Consider the following 13260-nt stretch of genomic DNA (forward strand, 5'->3'; position numbering starts at 1 on the left):
GAGGCAGATTCTCATGCAGATCAGTGTCCGGCCCATAGCCTGGAACAACTTATTTATATATTAAAAAAACATGGTTTTCTCAGGAATAAGACATCGGATCGAAGATATTAAGATATACTTTTACTCAGCTTCCTATGACCTACATGTCCATATAGACAGCTTAGGAGGATCGATCCTACTAACAGATTCCCTTTAATGCAGATTACCACTATAAAAACGTAAGCAGCAAATTTTGTGACAACCAAACTTTTTTGTCAGTCTCAAAACTTTTTGCCACGACAATACATTTTCTTGATTGTGACGTATAACAAGTGTGTCTGGATACCATACTATACTAATTTCTGTTCTCCAGTAACTTCTCTGTACTCTTCGGGTGTTAATATGGAAATGAAGCCCTTGCTGAAAACAAAGAGCATAGGCAGGACTGAAGGAAATCATGCCTCTCCTTCCCATGTACTATGCTTCTTTTCTGCTAACTTTCTAGTTACCAGCTCAAAAATGATATGTTAGTCAGTCCCTAAAAAAAATTATTGCTTGTCATTTATTTCCTCAGATATTGCTTCTTAGCTGCTTTTTAGCTAAACTTCACTAGGACTGAGCAGGGATCTGTGACTACATCTTAGCTAAATTGTATACGGGGAGTCTTAGGTAGTCTGAAACACACCTCCTGTCTCATCATTAGTTCAGGCTGGTGCTCTACCCCTCCCTCCGAAGCTCTGCCTCCTCTTACTGGTTGCTGTGTATAAACACAAGTCTAACACGAGATTAACAGAAAGTCAATACATCGAAGGTAATATCTATTAAAGCAAGGGAATAATTATAATAAATACTACTAATATACTAGTGAGAATAAAGACGATTGTCACAAAACTCTACTCCTCCACTAAAGAATGGTGTCTGTGGACTTTGTGAGGGGTAATGCAGCTTTAAAATAAATGTTCTCTCTATAATTAAGTTATACAATTTTCTAATATTTTTTCTGTATCACTTCCTCACAGCTTTCAGGAGCTCTACCATCAGCCAATGGGAAACTTCAATGTTTACTCCATATGGAAAAAATATTTCCATAAAATCCTGGTCATATGATATATTTTCAGGTGTTAACTGAGTTTAAGCTCTGAAATTGTATCTAGTCCTGCATTTTTTATGCCCTAGGACAGTTGAATACAAATAATGAAGGTTCATTTTGAAAGACAGCAAGCAGAGATCTTGAAAACCATGATGACTTGAAATGGTGAGTATATCTAAAGTATTACATTTCTTTGAGAAAATCACAATTTTTCTTAGTATTATTAGTAAAAAATAATTAAATAACTCCTCTTCTTCAAAGTACTGTTAAACAAAGCTGGGAAATAGCTAATGAGCATGATGTGCTGTTTCAAATATGGACCTTACCTCCATCTTTAAGTGACGGCAACTCCTTCTCGATTAATTTGAAGTCCTCCAGTTTAGGAGCACCTTCAAAGTGTCTCACCATAGTCCATGATTTTGATACAACCATTTTAGACACTAAACAGATATAAGAAGAGCATGAATTGGAGCATCAAAAGTAAAGTGAACTTTAATATAATGCCACGGGCAAGATCACATCCTTTCTTCAGAGATCAAGAATGTCTATTCTACAGTAAGTTGTGTGGAAAGGATGGCATCAGACAACATACTTAGCACTACATACATAGCATTGAATTACATCCCTGTGCAAAGAACCTTATAATGCGAGATTACTCTATAGATGTGCAAAAGATTAAATTAAATATTAAAACTTGGTACAATGTCCTACATGAATATCCTATACAAACTCTCAGTAGCCAATCCTATTCTTCCAGCACATGCCCTGTTTCATATAAGGCCCCTGTACAAGTGTATTAATATTATAAGCCCCCTAGAAAACCTATCATTAGAACCATTACATCATTAACAGATGGCAATTCATAATGCAGATAATAAAGAGGATATGTGACACCCCAGGGGTCTGGTTGCCACAGTGATAGAGATATTACGTCTGAGAGCAGGTGGGAGGTCTCTTGGTCAGGGATCCTGTGCATGCCACACCTCCTGCCCAGTCCTGGGAGGGGAAGAACTTCCCCTATATAAACCTAGGGCTGAGGCAGGGTTAGTGAGTAGAGAAGAAGTAGAGACAGAGAAAAGAAGCAAATATAGGAACAGAACATCAGGAGCTCTGTGGGAGCAGTGTTACAAGGAGTCAGGGGCTGGCAGCTGCAGAGCTCGCCCTGACTGAGAAGATTTCTTACCGGACCCGGAGTCCGAGGCTGTGGGGACTAACTCCTACCCAGCAGCAGAATCCGTCAGGCAGGGGATTCCAGGTCCTCTGGCCAAGAAACCCGAAGGCACGGTCACACGCATGGGACCAGCACCGCCGTCGTGGAGCGGAAGCTAATAGAAGGCCCCGAGTCACCGGCCATACGGGTGAGCACCACACGGTACACTGAGGGACGTGGGCTACTTATACCCACCTCTAGCAAGGTAGCCAGAAGAGTACAGTTAGTTTGAGAGGCCTACAACTCCGCCTGGCCAGGGGAGATCCCATCTGCTCAAGGACTGACCAGGCCCCAATCGCTAGCCAGTACTCGGGGAGGGTCTATCTTTGTCACCAGTAAAGACCCTGAACTACACCGTACCGTCTCCGAGTGGTTCCTGCTACCCCCATCATCCACGTCGGCTGCCCTGAGGCCATACCCCTCCCGTTGGGGGTTATACTATCACGCTGCACAATCCTACCACCGGCCTCAGCGGTCTGCCCTGCAGCAGCAGCTCCTTAGCTGTACTCAACGGGTGGCGTAGTCGTCCAACATCTACCGCTGATACATCGCCGCTCAGTTTGACTCCCTGGGCACGGACCGGGTCACCGCCACGAGACTACAACCCTCAACAGATCCGGCTCCGGGTAAGCTCCCGCGTGCGCAACGCAGCGCGACACAGGCCCAGGGGCGCGTCAACTTTTGGCGTAGTCGGCAGGATTTCGTGCCCGCAACCACCGGGTACTGCGTGCCTGAAAAAGACTGTTCAAACTTACCTGTGGTGAAGATTCCCGCCATCCGGCGCCATCTTCAGCCTTCTTCCCGCCATCGGTGAAGATTCCCGCCATCCGGCGCCATTTTCAGCCTTCTTCCCGCCTTCCGTGGAGTTTTCCCGCCGTTGGACGCCATCTTGAAGACGTCGCGCGGGAAGAAGAGGGGCGTGGACTCCGAAAGCGCGCGAGAACTGAAGCCCCGCCTCACGTCCGGACGTCGCGTAAGGTCCTGGAAGGAGCCCAGCAGACGCCGACGTCACAGGAGCGCGACGGAAGGTCCTCAACTCTGACGATCTACTGCGGAGCCGCGGCCTACGGAAGAGGATCATCGCAAGGTAGGCCACGGTCCACTAGGGGGGAGGAGGATGTCGGATACGGAGGAGAGCTTCACTGCCTCAACCCCCGCCAGCGCCACCGCTGCTGCAGTCATGCCTTTCACCATGCCCTATATCCCGGGAGCGGCCTGGCTACCCCAGTACTCAGGGGAGTCACATACCCTGCATGACTTTAGAGAAAAGCTGGATAGCCTCTTCCAGGTGTACCCCCTCACAGAAGAGCAAAAAGTGAGCATCCTGGTGGCCCAATTAACTGGGGCAGCCCGAAGGGAGGTAAAGTCCTGGCCACCTGGGGGGAGGACTGTCGCAGGGATACTAACCCGGCTGAAGGACACCTTTGATACCCGCACCTCAGCCGAGATCAAGCTTAGATTCTACGGGTGCAAGCAGCGAGCATGCGAGAGTATAAGGGACTATGCCCTGAACCTACAAGAGGCCCTGAGAGCCATTAAGCAGACCGACCCTGACGGCGTGGGAGACGAGGACAGGCTGTTGACTGAACAATTTATAGAGGGTTTATATTGCAATGCCCACCGAACCCAGTTGCGGGCAATGGCCTTACAGGACCCTCATCTGGGATTTGCACAGTTCAAGGACAGAGCCATCCGGGTGCTCCGAGAACCGGCACCAGGTGGCGTTGTGACCCACAGACGCCCCACTACCACTTACCACCAGGAGGCGGCACCCTTGTCGGCAGGGCCTGTGGGAGCTGATGCGCAGGCTTTGAACAATGACCCGGCTCCAGACCTGCACCATCAGGTCCAAGAGCTAGCTAAAAGCGTTGCTGCGCTAACCCGAACTGTGCAGTCTTTACAGGTTTCCACTCCAGGGAAGATCCAGCTGGCATCCGGACCGGAGGACATCCCGTGGCGTCGACCAAGGAGGACCCCACCGGCCAGAGGGAGACCCAGCGACCGATGCAACGAGGACGGACGACCCATCTGCCGCCGCTGCAATCAACCCGGACATATGGCAAGGTACTGTCCTTTAAACTGGCACAACCTGGGGTAGAGGGCCAACCCCCAGGAAAAAGATCACCAGGCCCATCGAACTGGCGCGACAAATATGTGGGAGGACGTCCAGTCTTACCCGTGGTACTGGATGGCATTCCTATGAGTGCCCTACTGGACACCGGGTCACAGGTCACCACCATCCCGTACGTGCTCTTCAAGCAGTACTGGAATGACTCGGATATCACCCGCTACCCTGACGACGACTTGAGTATCATCGCCAGCAATGGTCAGCCCGTGCCACAGATTGGATTTAAAGAGGTGACCATTAAAATCGGTAGAGTCGAACTGGCAGCACAGGGACTGATCATTGTAGACATTGACAAACACGAGAGTCACCCAAAGATAACTCTAGGAACTAATGTAATTGAAAATTGTCTTGCAGAGGTGATTTTCCTTTTACAGCAGGTTGCCAAGAACGCCAGCTCCGGCGAGCAGCGAGTGCTCCAAAAAGAGATCCGGGCACTGATGCGACGGCAACAGGTGGAACTCTCCGGCGGTGAGATTGGTAGTGTGAGAATGTGTGACCCTTTCCCTATTGCCATGCCCCCAAAAAGTGAAATGATGATTTGGTGCCGGGCAGCTATTGGTCTGAGAGGTAGAGATTACCAGGCAATGGTAGAACCAGTTTACTCAGACAGTAGGCCCACCATCTTGACAGCACGGGGGGTGGTTAATGTACGCCATGGGAGGGTGCCCGTTCGCATAATCAATATCGGGAAGAGGGAAGTGTACCTGCCCCGGTATGCCTCGCTAGCCAAATTATATACCATTAACCAAAATGCTATACAATCTGTGGAACCCTTGCCTCCATCTCACCCGGAGGAAGGTAACGGCTCTAAGAAAACAATGGAGGACTGGTGTCAGCAACTACATTTGGGTACTGACTCCACTCCCTCACACCAGAAACAGGGAGTCTATCGGGTGGTTCAAGAGTACGAGAGAGTGTTTAGTAAACACCCGTTAGACTTCGGGCGAGTCAAGGGGGTAGAACACCACATCCCCACGGGAGACCATCCTCCCATAAAAGAGAGGTATCGACCCGTACCCCCTGCACACTACCAACACGCCAAGGGGATGCTTAGAGACATGAAGGAGGCTGGGGTGATCAGGGATAGCTGTAGCCCCTGGGCAGCTCCACTAGTCTTAGTCAAAAAGAAAGACAACACCATGAGGATGTGTGTAGATTACCGGAAAATCAACCGTATCACACACAAGGATGCGTACCCCTTACCAAGGATAGAGGAGTCTTTGGCTGCTTTAAGATCTGCTAACTTCTTCTCTACCTTGGATCTCACTAGTGGGTACTGGCAGGTTCCTGTAGCAGAGGCGGACCGGGAGAAGACCGCATTCACCACCCCGATGGGACTTAGCGAGTTTACCTGTATGCCGTTCGGACTCTGCAACGCACCAGGAACCTTCCAACGATTAATGGAGTGCTGTGTGGGCCACAGAAACTTCGAGACGGTCCTGTTGTACCTGGACGATGTCATCGTATATTCTAAGACTTATGAGGACCACCTGAAACACCTGGCGGAAGTGTTCGAAGCTCTGGCAAGCTACGGCCTAAAGGTGAAACCCTCCAAGTGTCACCTCCTGAAACCAAAGGTGCAGTACCTGGGACACGTGGTGAGCGCTGACGGAGTGGCTCCCGACCCTGATAAGATCACCGCAATTAAGGAATGGCCAAGTCCCTCCAGTGTAAAGGAAGTGCGGCAGTTCCTCGGGTTGGTAGGCTACTACCGCAGGTTCATCCCCGGTTTCACCAAAAAGGCAGCTCCTATGCAGGACCTCCTGATAGGCCAGTCCCGGAAGGCCAAGAACCAGAAGCCGCCCTTCAGATGGGAGAAGTTGGAAGAAGAGTCCTTCCGCCAGCTGAAGATGGCCCTCACGGGGGATGAAATCCTGGCGTACCCGGATTACAGCCAGCCCTTTATCCTCTACACCGACGCAAGTAACATCGGGCTAGGAGCCGTGCTGTCCCAGATCCAGCAGGGGAAAGAGCGAGTAATCGCTTACACCAGCCGAAAACTGCGACCCACCGAAAGAAACCCTGAGAATTACAGCTCATTTAAGCTAGAGTTCCTGGCAGTGGTGTGGGCAGTCACCGAACGCTTTAAGCACTACCTCGCTTCTTCCCGGTTCGTCGCGTACACGGATAACAACCCGTTGACACACCTGGACACGGCAAGACTCGGTGCCCTAGAGCAGAGATGGATGGCCCGCCTGTCCAACTACGAGTTCACCATCAAATACCGGGCAGGACGCTCCAATACCAACGCGGACGCCCTGTCCAGGATGCCAAACCTACCGGACGTAGGAGAAGATCCAGAGGGACTGGAAGAAGTCGAACTCCCCGCGTTTCACCGTCATGGTACTATCCAGTATTCCCATCGGGTAAGGAGTAAGCAAGGCGCTACGCTTAACCCCTTACCTCACTACAACTGGGCGGAAACGCAAGACAGTGACCCTGCCGTCCGGCTGGTGAAGGAGATGCTGACTCGGCCAGAGGCTCGCCTTGACCCAGACGCTCCGGAGGAAGCCAAGCAACTGTGGGCAGAAAAGAGTAGACTGTTCCTTTACAAGGGGAAGTTGTGCCGCAGGATGGTTAACTCCCGGACGCATGAACTAATCTGGCAAGTAGTGGTGCCACGACGAGACGCAGCCATGGTGATGGAGGCATACCACGATGGAGCTGGGCATTTCGGATGGAAGAAGCTGGAGTTCCTGCTGCGCGGGCGGTTCCATTGGGTAGGCATGAGGGGAACCATCGAGAGGTGGTGCAGAGACTGTGGCCCGTGCAACCTGAGGAGGAAGGACCGTGCCAGCCAGAAGACTCCCCTGCAGTCCATCGTCACCCGGCAGCCGTTGGAACTGGTAGCCTTGGATCATGTAAAACTGACCCCAAGCAGAAGTGGCTTCGTCTACGCACTAACCATCGTGGATCACTACTCCCGGTTCTTGGTTGTCGTCCCCGTCAAGGACTTAACAGCTCGAACAGCAGCTAGAGCCTTCCAGCAGCATTTCTGCCATCCACACGGGTACCCGGACCAAGTGTTGACAGACCAGGGACCTGCCTTTGAAGCGGAGGTCTTCCAAGAATTCTGCACTCTGTATGGCTGCCGGAAGATAAGGACGACACCCTATCATCCGCAAACTAATGGACTTTGTGAGAAAATGAACCAGGTGGTGATAGATCTTCTGAAAACATTGCCCCTGGAAGAACGCAGTCTGTGGCCTGAGAGGCTGCCCGACCTAGTGGACCTATACAACCACATCCCGGTAGGTTCCACCAACTGTACCCCGGCTTACCTGATGAGGGCAAGACCTGGGAAGCTACCTGTTGACCTGGAGATGGGAGTCCTGACACCCGAGGACACTTCACCAGAAGCAGACTGGGACACAGAGAGGCAGCAGCAGTACCGGAAAGTACAGGAGAGCGTGGAGCGAAGTCTCAGTCAAGCTAGGGAAAGACAAGAGAAAACTTACAACCAGTGTGCTCCCGCTGTTCCCCTGGTACCCGGAGAGCAGGTCTTGAAGAGGAAAAGGCGGCTCCACAAGTTGGACGACCAGTGGGAGAAGGACCCGTACATCGTACTGCCCTCAAGCCATGACAACCCAAAGGTCTGTACCATCAGTAAAGACGGAGGGGAAACCACAACCATTGTATCCCGGGATCACCTGAAGAAGTGTCCCGAACAGCTATGGAACCCTGAAGAGGAACAAGAAGACCCTCGACCCGTAGAGGAAAGGGAAGATATGGTTAGTACTGTGCTCGGAGACTTCCCTCGGTCTTGGACTCAAGTCAATGGCGCAGTTGTGGTACCCGTACTCACCTTCCTCCAACCAGCATCCCAAGCACCTACGGAGCAACAGCTAGAGCTGGAAGAACAGCCGGTCCAGGAGGCAGAAGACCCCACACCAGCAGACCAGGAGGATCAACCCTCTGCTTATAGTGAACCTGCCATGCCTCTAGTGAGCCAAAGGGCCCGTGGACAGCTGCCCAGTTTACCCTTGACAGTTCCTACACCCTGTAGTTCGGGGCTAGACAGTCAGGTCGGTAGGTCCACTAGGGCCACTAGAGGCCAGTTACCCGCACGATGGAGGATTTGAAGTGTATAAGTTGTTTTATTTATGGTTACCTGTTTTTCTTGTTGCTTGTAAATAATTATGTGTTTCTAGTTATTTTTAGGAGTCCTTGGTGGATTTACCGGGAATCCTTGTACAATTAGTTGGAGCGTAACCCAGGATGGACTAAAAGACTGATAAGGACTCGGGGCAGGACAGACCCCTACCTGGTTACGTCTCCCTGTTTTGGTGAAATGGACACCTTTGTTTTCTTCAAAACTGCACCCGGTTGCGGACACGCCGTAACCATCTTTATGTGTTTTTCTTATTGTATTATTATTGTTTATACCTTGTTATGTTTTTTCTAAAAATATGTTTAGTCCCGGAGTACTAAAGTTCACTAGGGGGGAATGTGACACCCCAGGGGTCTGGTTGCCACAGTGATAGAGATATTACGTCTGAGAGCAGGTGGGAGGTCTCTTGGTCAGGGATCCTATGCATGCCACACCTCCTGCCCAGTCCTGGGAGGGGAAGAACTTCCCCTATATAAACCTAGGGCTGAGGCAGGGTTAGTGAGTAGAGAAGAAGTAGAGACAGAGAAAAGAAGCAAATATAGGAACAGAACATCAGGAGCTCTGTGGGAGCAGTGTTACAAAGAGTCAGGGGCTGGCAGCTGCAGAGCTCGCCCTGACTGAGAAGATTTCTTACCGGACCCGGAGTCCGAGGCTGTGGGGACTAACTCCTACCCAGCAGCAGAATCCGTCAGGCAGGGGATTCCAGGTCCTCTGGCCAAGAAACCCGAAGGCACGGTCACACGCATGGGACCAGCACCGCCGTCGTGGAGCGGAAGCTACTAGAAGGCCCCGAGTCACCGGCCATACGGGTGAGCACCACACGGTACACTGAGGGACGTGGGCTACTTATACCCGCCTCTAGCAAGGTAGCCAGAAGAGTACAGTTAGTTTGAGAGGCCTACAACTCCGCCTGGCCAGGGGAGATCCCATCTGCTCAAGGACTGACCAGGCCCCAATCGCTAGCCAGTACTCCGGGAGGGTCTATCTTTGTCACCAGTAAAGACCCTGAACTACACCGTACCGTCTCCGAGTGGTTCCTGCTACCCCCATCATCCACGTCGGCTGCCCTGAGGCCATACCCCTCCCGTTGGGGGTTATACTATCACGCTGCACAATCCTACCACCGGCCTCAGCGGTCTGCCCTGCAGCAGCAGCTCCTTAGCTGTACTCAACGGGTGGCGTAGTCGTCCAACATCTACCGCTGATACATTGCCGCTCAGTTTGACTCCCTGGGCACGGACCGGGTCACCGCCACGAGACTACAACCCTCAACAGATCCGGCTCCGGGTAAGCTCCCGCGTGCGCAACGCAGCGCGACACAGGCCCAGGGGCGCGTCAACTTCACTAAGGTACTTATACTATAAAGTATTACTAAGAGATAAACAATTAGTTATCTAATACCCAGATAGTGGGTGACTTACGTGAATAGAGATTTCAGGATCCTGTGAAATACTGACTAGTCTGAAACTAGTTCCTTATGCACGTGAACAAACCATGCGCTTGATCTTGACTCCCCTCCCCCTCCTTTTCAATCATCTGGCTGTTTTGTTCAGAAACATAATGGGGTGGTGGGACAAGGAAGGAATTTTCTTAAATAACACTCTTTCAGTCACAGGTAAGATAAAATAGTGTGAATAGTTTTAAATCACTGACAATGTCTAGTGCACCTGAAGGTTATATAAAATGTAAATAGCAATATAATATATTATATATAATATTTACTAATGCATTTACTATTATATGTATTAGTAAATATTTAACTTCCATGCAGTTATATACTATGAACTCAGAGCAGCAGAACTATGAAAAAAGTCTCATTCTTACCCGACACGCAGTGCCATTGACCTTGAAAGTAAACTTTGAAACTTTTTGTAAAGTTGGAAGGAACATAACCTAAGGAAATGATTTATTTCAAATCGTAGAAAAATCTTTATATTGCCTTAGCGAACACAATTTCCGTTGAATTAGATCTGACACTTCTTTTTGACTAAGTTTTGGCTTCTGAATCCAAAAGTGACCCCAGGTTTTCTCTATCACAACAACTTTTTAAGCTGCAGGATACCCTCCCTTCATCTCCAAAACCATACAAAATGTACATGCAATAGAAAATAATGCAAAAAATTACCTGACTGTAATGTTTACTTAAATCTATTCTGATCATACAAAGGATATATTGTTACTGTAAGTCAAATTGTGTGCAAGTAGTAAAGTTAGGTAGCAGTTAAGGTTAAATTGTACCCATTATTGATGGGCGAGCACTAAAATGCTCGGGTGCTCGATGCTCGGGTCGAGCACATTGGAATACTCGGGTGCTCGACCCGAGCAACGAGCCCAATGTAAGTCTATGGGAAACTCAAGCATTTTTCAGGCGGCTCCCCCCGGCGGACTGCAGAGGGCCTAAAAATTGCTCAAATCGATGGGAACAGTGCTCAAATGACATGGAAACAGCATGTGGAAGACCCCTGGAAGCATTTCTGAATCCCAGGTCACTTCTGTCAACAACGTTGTCAGAGGTATTATGCCACTTTTACGGACTCACAATAAAACATACAAAAACGAAACCAAAATGGATTTTCCTGGGAAATACAGTACAGACCAAAAGTTTGGACACACCTTCTCATTTAAAGATTTTTCTGTATTTTCATGACTTTGAAAATTGTTCATTCACACTGAAGGCATCAAAACTATGAATTAACACATGTGGAATTATATACTTAACAAAAAGTGTGAAACAACTGAAAATATGTCTTATATTCTAGGTTCTTCAAAGTAGCCACCTTTTGCTTTGATGACTGCTTTGCACACTCTTGGAATTCTCTTGATGAGCTTCAAGAGGTAGTCACCGGAAATGGTTTTCACTTCACAGGTGTGCCTTGTCAGGTTTAATAAGTGGGATTTCTTGCCTTATAAATGGGGTTGGGACCATCAGTTGTGTTGTGCAGAAGTCAGGTGGATACACAGCTGATAGTCCTACTGAATAGACTGTTAGAATTTGTATTATGGCAAGAAAAAAGCAGCTAAGTAAAGAAAAACTAGTGGCCATAATTACTTTAAGAAATGAAGGTCAGTCAGTCCGAAAAATTGGGCAAACTTTGAAAGTGTCCCCAAGCGCAGTTGCAAAACCATCAAGTGCTACAAAGAAGCTGGCTCACATGAGGACCGCCCCAGGAAATGAAGACCAAGACTCACCTCTGCTTCTGAGGATAAGTTTATCCGAGTCACCAGCCTCAGAAATTTCAGGCTAACAGCAGCTCAGATTAGAGAACAGGTCAATACCACACAGAATTCTAGCAGCAGACACATCTCTACAACAACTGTTAAGAGGAGACTTTGTGCAGCAGGTCTTCATGGCAAAATAGCTGCTATGAAACCACAGCTAAGGACAGGCAACAAGCAGAAGAGACTTGTTTGGGCTAAAGAACACAAGGAATGGACATTAGACCAGTGGAAATCTGTGCTTTGGTCTGATGAGTCCAAATTTGAGATCTTTCGTTCCAACCACCGTGTCTTTGTGCAACGCAGAAAAGGTGAACGGATGGACTCTACATGCCTAGTTCCCACCGTGAAGCATGGAGGAGGAGGTGTGATGGTGTGGGGGTGCTTTGCTGGTGACACTGTTGAGGATTTATTCAAAATTGAAGGCATACTGAACCAGCATGGCTACCACAGCATCTTGCAGCGGCATGCTATTCCATCCGGTTTGCGTTTAGTTGGACCATCATTTATTTTTCAACAGGACAATGACCCCAAACACACCTCCAGGCTGTGTAAGGGCTATTTGACCAAGGAGGAGAGTGTTGGGGTACTATGCCAGATGGCCTGGCCTCCACAGTCACCAGACCTGAACCCAATCGAGATGGTTTGGGGTGAGCTGGACCGCAGAGTGAAGGCAAAAGGGCCAGCAAGTGCTAAGCATCTCTGGGAACTCCTTCAAGATTGTTGGAAGACCATTTCCGGTGACTACCTCTTGAAGCTCATCAAGAGAATGCCAAGAGTGTGCAAAGCAGTCATCAAAGCAAAAGGAGGCTACTTTGAAGAACCTAGAATATAAGACATATTTTCAGTTGTTTCACCCTTTTTGTTAAGTATATAATTCCATATGTGTTAATTCATAGTTTTGATGCCTTCAGTGTGAATGTAGAATTTTCAAAGTCATGAAAATACAGAAAAATCTTTAAATGAGAAGGTGTGTCCAAACTTTTGGTCTGTACTGTATGTTAAGGAACATCCTTTCCAGGGTAATGACTTGAATATAAAGCAAAATAAATAACCAAAAACAAAAATACTCCTCCACACCTTGGGCTATGTTCACACTTAGAGTTTTTGATGCGTTTTTGCACTTTTGCATTGCTTTCAACCGTGACAAATGCATTCACCAGGTAATGTCATTTTAACATTTTACAACCTTATCTGGCCATGTGGTGTGTGAGATATCATCCAACACATTGTGTTTCATTTATGAAGGAGGGACTCTGAAAGTCAGAAAGCCTATTTTTATAGGGCCATCAGGTGGCCTTTACTATTCTTAAAGTGCCAGCAGTCGACCCTCACTATTCTTAGAGAGCCATCAGCTCTGTTTTATTGTTCCTATTACTAAAGAAAGGGTCTCCTATACTGTTATTGCGTATGCAGTGAGTGGCAGGGCTGCCCAAAATTTGGACGCATCCCAATACCCCTTTGAAGAGACTTAGAGGAGGGCCTCCTGAAAACAATGTTCCCATTATTGGGAAGTGGGTCTCCCA

General features: G+C 48.6%; 1 protein-coding gene across 1 annotated transcript in view; it reads right to left on the reverse strand.

Annotated features, from left to right (window-relative positions):
- LOC141165943 (prostaglandin reductase 1-like) overlaps positions 1 to 10372 on the reverse strand; it is a 191530-nt gene extending 181158 nt beyond the window's left edge. The window contains exons 1-2 of the mRNA XM_073652063.1: positions 10343 to 10372; positions 1396 to 1509 (exon numbers count right to left, since the gene is read on the reverse strand). Coding sequence (XP_073508164.1) covers positions 1396 to 1501 — 106 coding nt within the window. The 5' untranslated portion in view covers positions 1502 to 1509; positions 10343 to 10372. The remainder of the gene's footprint in view (positions 1 to 1395; positions 1510 to 10342) is intronic.
- Positions 10373 to 13260: the final 2888 nt, after the last annotated feature.

This window comes from Phyllobates terribilis, unplaced genomic scaffold (genome assembly GCF_046119375.1).
Source record: "Phyllobates terribilis strain yellow unplaced genomic scaffold, ASM4611937v1 Scaffold_1__5_contigs__length_1240528914, whole genome shotgun sequence".
Lineage (NCBI taxonomy): Eukaryota > Metazoa > Chordata > Amphibia > Anura > Dendrobatidae > Phyllobates > Phyllobates terribilis.